Source organism: Netta rufina (genome assembly GCF_964035555.1).
Source record: "Netta rufina genome assembly, chromosome: Z".
In the NCBI taxonomy this organism is placed as follows: Eukaryota; Metazoa; Chordata; class Aves; order Anseriformes; family Anatidae; genus Netta; species Netta rufina.
The window spans coordinates 43,615,317-43,624,865 of NC_140126.1; the positions used below are offsets into that span (position 1 = coordinate 43,615,317).

The window sequence follows — 9,549 nt, forward strand, 5'->3', positions numbered from 1 at the left end:
ATACAAGCATGTTCTGCATTATGCCTCTATTTTTTGGATGTGCCAAAAGTTTTAGTGAAAAGCAGGCTGCATGTGGAAAAACTTTAATTCTATACTTTCAGGTTAAATTTTTAAGGAATATTAAGCAAGGTGAATGCAATTACTGCAATGTGATACTAATCAATGTGAACACTTACAATATGCAGTACAATATCACAAATTAAATGTCTCATTTGCACAGATGCATACTTTAATTGAGTGAACATTTTCCAGACTGTTTTGCTTGCTACCTTGAATAACCACTAAGATATACTTCCTTTTAAAGAACCATGAAGATTAGCTGTAGCAGCTTATGTTCTGCATCAGATTTCCTCTAACACAAACATGCAAAAGCTTCTGCAGCCAAAACATTATGCTTCAATAGCTGAACATCTTAATTAGATATTCAAAACCATATAGAGCCTGTAGATATATCCCTTTAATAAAGAACTTACATTACCTTAGAAATTAAGTAGAACTGCTTGATGAGGAGTATTATTAAAGCACAGAGACAGAATGTGGAAGATGTAACAGGTGCTTTTCCACTAAGCTGAGTCTAAACCTGAGCTAAGTTTTTGAAAAGCTATACTGATGTTTTCAAAACTGTACGTTTGAAGGTGTGGTTTTGGAAGGACAGGGTCAGTGTTAAAACAGACAATCCAAAATACACAGGGAGGGAGAGAGAGTGCTTTCATATATCAATGGTACAGGTACCCCTGTTTTTTGTCACAGGATTCTAGCAATTAAAATACATTTTTATACCTGAATCTTTACCAATCTTCAACTTTCTTGAATTTAACAAAATGTACTCGACAGTTGTGTTTGCAATAAGAGCACCCCATGTATAACTTCCAATATGCAGAACAGAGGAGGTAAGGTGAGAGGCATCATGGACCAGCACAACAAATCTCTACAGCCTCTTCATGCAGCAGAGAAGCCCTGAAGAACCCTGGAAGGCTAGGGGTCCACAAGGACTCCCATAAGGGACCACCAGCCTTACCAGGATCCCTCCCCACAACCCTTGTCAGGGGCCCTGAGGACGAAGCCAGCTCAGACAGGGCACACCAGCACCCAGCTCTTTCCCCACAGACCAGCTCCATTTCCAGCTCTTTGACAGAACTGCACATCCTTCTAGAGAGGTAATGGTTCTATTTACTTAGTGGTCTCTGCTTATTTTTTGACTATAAAATTTGTTTACAGAAGGTCCAAAATGACAGAAAGATAAATCTTCAACAAGGGTTGAGTTCTAGTTCTGCAGACATCTATCACATAGCAAACTCTGCCTACCACTGAACAACCTGCATTGAATTTAAGAACTCTGAACCAAAAAATAAAAAATAAAAATAATTTTAAAAAATCATAAATATTGCTAATATCAAGCCAACAAAATATACCAGACAAAGTCTCTAACATGAGCAAAACTTACTGCTGTGTTGCCAGCAGAGCAGCAAGGTTTCCTACATAGCCCTTGTCAAGCTCATTAATCCTGACGGGTTTTGTCCTGCCCCAACACAGTTAGGGTAAGAGGAGCAGGAGTAGGAGCAGGCTGGGCTTCTGTTGCTTCCTAGCTGCTGCCTCTAGCCCACTTTGGGGTAGGTTCACCACACCTGGACAGTACTTTTTTCACCATGTTTGTAGGGCAGCCTCAAACTGGGACTCCCCACAACTTGCCCACCTGGCCTCCTGCTCACACTTCAGCAGGAAAGCAGGCCAAAATGAGTGAAATTGCAGCACCAGTGCTCAACACCTGGAAATAAAGTCTGGCCCGTGCATTGGGTGGAGACAGTGTCATTTTGGAAATACTTAATTTCTAGGGGAGTTAAGGGTACTTTTAAAACACCTTGTGGCTAACTGAAGAAGCTTGTCTATAAGCAAAGAGACAGCTCTGTTTTCGACAATTGCTTCATCAGAGTCATACAATGTCAAATACCACTCATGATGCTGGTTTCCGGTGAGACATGCCCTCCTTTGTATCATTTCTGTGCTAAGAAGAGCAAAACATGGGAATAAAGATTTATTAGTACAACAGCAAATCCAGGGAACAAATGGTGCCAAGCAGTCCCCAAGATACTGTATCTCCATTTCAGTCTTTTCCTTGTTATTTCTGGTATCTGGTCAATTATCATATCAGATTTCAGGATTTGGTCTGAGATTAAAAAAAAAAAAAAAAAAGAGAGAGAGAGAGAGAAAGAGACAAAAAAAACCACTAACAGTAAATATCATGTGGTGGTGCCTTGGGGAGGAAGAAAAAAAAAAAAAAAAAGAAAGCCTAAGCAGATTTTTCTGTTTACCTCACACTATTTTCTTTGTGTCTCTCTGCACCTCGTTTATTTTCACTTGTTTTGTATTCTTACTTGACACTTTTGTCTACTTTGAAAGAGTTTTTTCAACCTGTTTTTCATAACTTTTAGCCCTGACTTGGCTTGTCAGAGTCAACTTTTTGAGATGGAAATCTCTTCTGGCCCTATGAAAAACTTGTTTGAAAAAAAATCTATGGGAATAACTCTGACTTATTATACAAACATGCTAGATTACCCTAATGAAATTGCCCCCATCCCTCTCTAAAATGTACGGTGACTGGCACTTGGCTGCACTGGGCCCCATCCTTGTTCCCACTGCAATCCAGAAGGAAGGGGCTCTGCCCCAGTCCAGCCTGGCTCAGCCAGAAGTGAAGCTGTGTTGAAGGCTGTTGTCAGTGTGCAGAATTGCATAAGATATGAATACTGAAAGACTGTCCAGAAATGCACGGAAGCAGTATTGAACCACTTGTTTCACTGTAACTATGGAATTTGTTTCATTGCTCTTCCACGGCATTCTTCACCCTGACCAAGAGTTAGCAGCCAGGAAGGACTGCTGTCTCTGGCACTGTCCCAGGCCTGATCTGCATTTTTCCCATAGCAAACACCCAGAAAATTTAATACTGATGCTTTGTGCATGCACTCCAACTTCCTACAACAAAACAAAGCCAGTCTAGTGCAAAAGAACAGCTAGTGTGCTAATGGAAACATTTCTCAATTGGTTGTGTGGCTGGGTTAAGTGCCCTGTAGCCAAGACAAAAGCCTGTCTTGCCACTAGCAGCAAAGGCATTAGCAGCAAAGGCATTAGCAGCAAAGAAAGCCATGGGTTTTGTCTGAAGGTTTTGTTTTATCCCCATGTTTTCTTTGTATTTGTGGATGATATTTATGGTGGACACATGATATTCTTACTATAACCATTATTTGAGAACAAGTAAAGAACACAACAGCGCAATTTCTAAGAGAAAAACAGAGAAAGAATTCTGGCTGATTGCAGTTTTGCCTCCTAAATCAATTTGCAAAATTTATCTGTGGATTTTAAAACTGTATCATTTTTGCTTTAAAAAAAAAAATGTAGTTCTGAATTCAACTATTCAAATCAACATTAACAGTGCCCCAATTGTGTCACTTACAAAATAACCCTAGGTGCAGAAATTATGTCAAAGCTTCCATGGCATTTTGGAAACACCCTAGCTGTACTGCCAACCAGACATTGATATTGAGCATTGGATCCTTCAGCACTGAAATCATTAGGTGCTGTTCTTTCACTGAAAGGTGTGCAAATGTACAGTAATAATACTTGATTCCTGTAATTAGAATAATATTATAATTAAAGACTCTACTGTATGATTTCTGCTCATAGGATCTGATTTAATTTCTGTGAGAAACTCTCTTTTCATATCAGTGCACTGTACAACAGACCCACAGTATCTCAGATGCAGGAAGCTCAAAAAAGTCATTTTGGACAGAGTAACAAGCATTAATATTCTTATTTTACAGCCCAAAAAACTGCAAAGTAAATGTGAAGGAATATTACTGCGAAGTAATATAGTATATTGTCAGGAATTAAGTGCAAAAACCAATGCTGCCTTTATCACCTATTTCTTTTCTGTCCCGTAACGAAATGCATGCATGCGTCTTTAAAATCCAAAATGATGACCCAACCTCATTAGTCTTTGAACTCTGGCTAAAACTGTTTGGGTACCTGGGATAGCACAATCTGAATTAAAGGCTCATTGTTCAGTGCTACTACCACCATTTGGATGAAACACAGAACCCACTTCTTTAATACATAAACTCATTACAAAGAGGATGTTTGGGGAATGTTTTCCTTATTCACGGAACCATGTATACAAAATCCTACTTACTAGGTTTTTGCTCAGGTCATATCAAACTGTCATTAATAAACCATTAACATCACTGTGACTTGAGCGATAGAAGCAGAATTCAAAAATTAAAAAATGAAACAAAACAAATGCTAATTTTTCTACAAAGAAAGATGATAAATAGAGCATCAATCAAAAAGGAAACTAATGTCCTGCTGTAATGTTACTGTTTTTGAAAAATAAATAAAAAGACAAAAAGTAGGTACTAAGTTTGACTTTATGTCTATTTAAAGGAGTATGAAGGAAGCAAAGAACCCTCTTCTCTTTTTCTTACAGGTACACTGGGTACTTTTCAAACAGCTAGACAGAGTACCACCACAAAGACATAAAGCATTTGTATTTTGCTCCTACTTTAAATGAGCAGCAAACCGATTCTTGTTCAAACAGATGGAAAAATAAATATATAAATAAATAAAAGAAAGAATAAATTTTAAAAAAATAAAAGTGAAATGTTCTTCCTGAGGTCTTCTGCAGGAAGGCCACATATGTTGCAGTTTCCACCATGTTAGCTCCATTTAAGGTTGTGCTTTGCAGTCTGCGTTAGCCACTAAAAAGGAAAGTGATTTTGTTAACTCGGTGTCTACTTGCAGAGATCTGCTAAAATCATAGCTGCCCTGCATGTATGGTGAAGGCAACACTACAGTGTAACATAAAGGGATGCAATAAGAGCAAGTAACTCAGTAATACAGTTCATACTTAAGCAAATACTTAACTTTCCACATATACTAGTATTCTCAATTATTTCAATCAGAATATTCCTGTAAGTTCATGCAGAAATGTTTACAGAACGGAAGCCTTCACTTGGTGACGTGTTTGAATGGCTTCACAAAAGATATCCATTTTTCTCATTAGATATAAGTCAGTGTTATCTCCTCCCAAGATATGAATGCGTTAAAATGTTACAGAAATTACACTTTCTATATACTTTGCTATAATCTTAATAACCTAATTCGCTTTTCACTTTGATATTTGCAAGGATTGCCGTGCTTCTTCAGGATTAAGTCCTGTTTCCTTCTTCTCCCATATATTATCTTTGTATCTGTACATAATATGAGATTTACCTGAGTCTTTTCTACACCTCTGTCTTCTTTTTAAGGCTCTTTTGGGTATTCTGCATACATGATTTTAAAATTATATTATACATTACTTATACTATGTACAGTATATTTAAAATATAGAGTGCTCTGGCTTTCTTTAGTTTTGAACTGCTGAAAAATAGTGTTTTAAACTCATAAGCACTTGCTGCAAAACCCAACTGTCAGTTACCTAAAGGCAGATGTACGTTTGTCTCTTACCATGATTGTCAATTGTGCTCTTAATTAAATGCACCAAAACTCAAAACATCTATGCCATTACCCAATTGAACTCATCAGTAGGCATTTATCATTGGAAACAAATAGATTCCACTGAAACATTCAACTGCTGTTACGTTACTAAGTCTGAACTTTTTTTATTATATGTATTTGATTTTTGACAACATGAACATTTAAAATCACTCTGTAGCAATCAGTCCCTTTGTGGAGAAACATTAAGCTGTTCAATGGCTTCCATCACTGTAAATCATTTCATTTTTTTCATTATTCTGTAATTTGTTAAACTGTTCAACAGTACTGTTAAGTAAAATATCTGTACCTCATCACTTTAAGTCCCAGGTAACGGCTACAGCCAAAGTCTAATTTGCTACACAACTTATTTATTTATTTGTGAAGAAATTTTCCCATTAAAATAATGTATAAAAATTGAACATAAAATCCACAGGGAGAAAAAGAAAATATAGAAAGTGCCCATAGTTTTATTGCTGAAAATAATTCTACCTCAGGAGACCACAGAGATCAGAACACAGCTCCTATTTATCATAACCCTACACTCACTTTTAAGAGCTACAGTTACACTGCCCATTTAAAAAATGGCCAGACAAACAAACAAACAAAACCTGATTAGCATTGCCAAAAAAAACAGTTAGCAAAATTACACTTTTGCAGGTTTAATTCTGCTGACCACTGTAGGCTTAGAAAACAGAAATTAATGGAAAGAGTGTCATAAAAAAATGTCATAGATTTGTCATACACTGCATGTAGGAACTTTGTTTCTCTTAGTTCAAGAGATTCCAATAGGAGTTATCAATCTGCCCAGTAGTGACAATTTACCCTGATAATGTTCAAGGTTTGAACGTGGTTTAATGAGAAAATATAGTCCGGTGCACATTTGCACACAAAATGATAAAAGCTTTGCTGGTTAACAACAAATCCAATTTTTGTCTCATTTAACTAATGGCATATGGAATGTTCTGCAAGGCATATGGTACTAATTAAACATGGTATGAGTCCCCCAGATAGTCAATATAGTCATGAGGTATCCAAAGAATGTTTCCCTTCAGTGTGTGTTATCTATGTATTGATTTGATGGTCTGAACGCATAAAAGCCCTGGGAACTAACAGTGTTTAATGATGTGGTAACTTCACTTCTATTCTTATCTATATGAATGCTGCAGTTGCAGAGGAAAATTCTGAGATACTTTAATGAACAGGCAAACTATGGCCCAACCAGGGCTGGTTTATTTTCATTCATTCATTAACCAGTGATTTTGATATTTCTTTTTAACCTTTAGTAAAATCTTTGTGACATCATATGCTAGAGAACACAAAGTTAAAAATATCACCTGTTTCAATAGAAACAATATTCCATTAAAAAAAAAAAAAAATCAAATCCATAAATTCTAACAATAGGAAAAGCACCAAATACAGGAGTCGGATAGTGTTAATGATTTGTTTTGAAAATTCTAATACATGTGATATGTATAAATACACTTTCATATATTTGAAACCAGCTAATTAAAATACCTATTCTACTATCAGTATCTAGTATGAGTATTAGATATGGGTTCATGTATAATTTTAAATGTAAGTCAACTTGTACATAATTTTAATTTTCTTTTCAAGTCAAGGATTTTAGTTTCCTTTGGCATACATAAAGTCAACCACTGAAAAATTTAGAAAATGAATATTATATTTGTTTTCAGGTAAAACAAACAGCAGCAGTGAATTCTCACAGTGAATGTCTGTCTACTTAGCAAAATAACAAATAAAACAGCTGAATTTCCTGAGATAATGGGAGAATATGTAATGATCTTTAGTCAACTAAAATATTTCAGTGCAAAAGAAGGACAGGGTCTCCACACGACTACATCTAGCATCAGTGGGACATTTTTATCTAGACACTTCTCGAACAGTAACAGCAGCAGTTAGTATTCGGAAAGGTAGCACTGACATTCCTTTTCTTTACTAGTCCCAGTAAAATTCAAAACAGTCACAAAGTGCTATTTCAGAGTACTGGTGCTCTGAATTGGCCAACTGACTCAGTCTATCATCACTAACAAAATATACTACTAACAGAAAGAAATGAAAACTGCTTCCTAGAGTTTAACTGTTAAATAGGCACTATGCTATGGATAATGAGACCTGAGAAAAACTGTTAAGAGTTAAGCAACAAGGCTGTCATTCAGTTTTAAAGCATCCTGATACAAAGTCATGCTGTGACTTTTACACCCAAAACAAGATTAAAATAGACTTGTAATCTTATTAATAGCCTGCTACTAAACAGTTTAACACTTAATATGCAAAAGCCACTTCGCAAATACAGCATGGTGACTGAAGAATGAATTCTGGACAATAACATTATTTTTACACTTAGTTCACAGTGTGCTGGCAGGTGTAACTAGTATCTTACCTGACTACAAAAAACACTGCATATACCTTATTCTTAAAGGCTCTAATGTAATAGGTCATTTCAAAATGCTTTCAACACATACAAAAACATTACCTTAGGAACTTATGATTTGCTGCACTTGACATCAATGAACTGAAAAGAGCAATAACATTTAAGGTGGCTGAATTCTCATTATGTAAAAAAAAAAGCTGCATTTTCCTGCTCTACCCACAACAGTATTTCTATTTGTGGAACATGATAAGAATTACACTCTATGCCTTAGTGTTACAAGATTTCAAATATAATTTTAGTCTAAAAACATATCCTATGCCCCTAAAGGTATTTTGAAACTGAAATATCATGCAAGATAAACAGTTCTTCATACATCAAGGTATCTTTCTTTCCTACTGTAGATTGCACCAGACATATTGGAAGCCTATGTATCCAAGATATATACAGTATGCTAGATAACACTGAAAAACTAAATTTGGAATGGGGAGGAGAGGGGGAGAACAACCAGAAAAGTAAGAAAAACAGCTTTTAGCTTAAAAACAGTATTTTTACACAGCTGTAGAATATTATCTGACAAAAAGCCTATTTGCAGGTTTGCTCTAATATAAGAAATTAGCACTGCTTTCCAACCCTGCCTTCCTGCATTTACATACCATGCATTATGCACAGGAAAAAAAAAAAACGGAGCATACAAATAGAGATCCTTTCAGCCTGTCTAGCCTGTCATCAAAACCAGCAGAGAATTTTTCATTGATAAAAACAGAGAATGGAAGAAATCCGACCAACCTTCACAATGTACGTCACACCAGGTCCCAGGATCTTCTCACTCGAGTGCAGCCATCCTCGAGAGGGTTTATTGACAAAGCTGCTACTTTGATTCCAGTCTTCACCTCCCGGGTGCATTTCCTCTGACGGTGTTTTTTTCCCCATACTCATCTTGCTCATGTCCTGCTGAGAACACGAAGTAGCAGAGACAAGGTTACATGTGTTGTCTGAAGCTCCTGCTGCTGAGCTAGAAGCACTCGAGTTTCCCTGCAACTTGGAGACAGCAAGCTCCCTTACTGCAGAGGACAGGTTTTTGATACCCAAAAGGCTGCCTGTATGAGAGAGTTTCAAGTGGGACACTTTATGGATGAGGGTACACAGGGTGGTGGGTCCATCTTCTTGGTCCTTGCGAAGAACCTCTGGCGAGACCAGGTAGGAAGGTGCTGTTGAAGTCGTAGCAACTGCTGAGACCTTGCTGTTCATGGACAAATTGTGAATAAGATCATCAACTGATGTCACCGAATCATTCCTGAAGCGGTTGTACTTGGTACGTTGAAGCATGCCCTTCTATCTAGTTTCCTGCATATGTTCTGGCAAATCTGATGCCAACGCAGGAGATGCCTGTGCTAACATAGCAGGCGATTCATAGCAACACGGACAGATAACAAGATTTGGGGGTAAAAAAGCAAGGAGTATAAGGAAGAACAAAAAAAAAAAAAAATAGATATATTTAAGAAATTTCTTATGGTTCCACGTTAAGGTTGGGTGAAGTAACAGTTTTCTATGACAGAGATCCCAGTCCTGCTTAGAGCTGCCAACTCGCTCACAGCAAAAGCATGACTCACACAAATGAGAAGGACCCTTTTCAA

General features: G+C 36.9%; 1 protein-coding gene across 1 annotated transcript in view; it reads right to left on the minus strand.

Annotated features, from left to right (window-relative positions):
- The window catches only part of SHC3 (SHC adaptor protein 3), a gene marked incomplete at both ends in the record, with an annotated part of 60,304 nt that extends 51,063 nt beyond the window's left edge, over positions 1-9,241 (minus strand). The window contains one exon of the mRNA XM_084305743.1: positions 8,702-9,241. Coding sequence (XP_084161869.1) covers positions 8,702-9,241 — 540 coding nt within the window. The remainder of the gene's footprint in view (positions 1-8,701) is intronic.
- Positions 9,242-9,549: the final 308 nt, after the last annotated feature.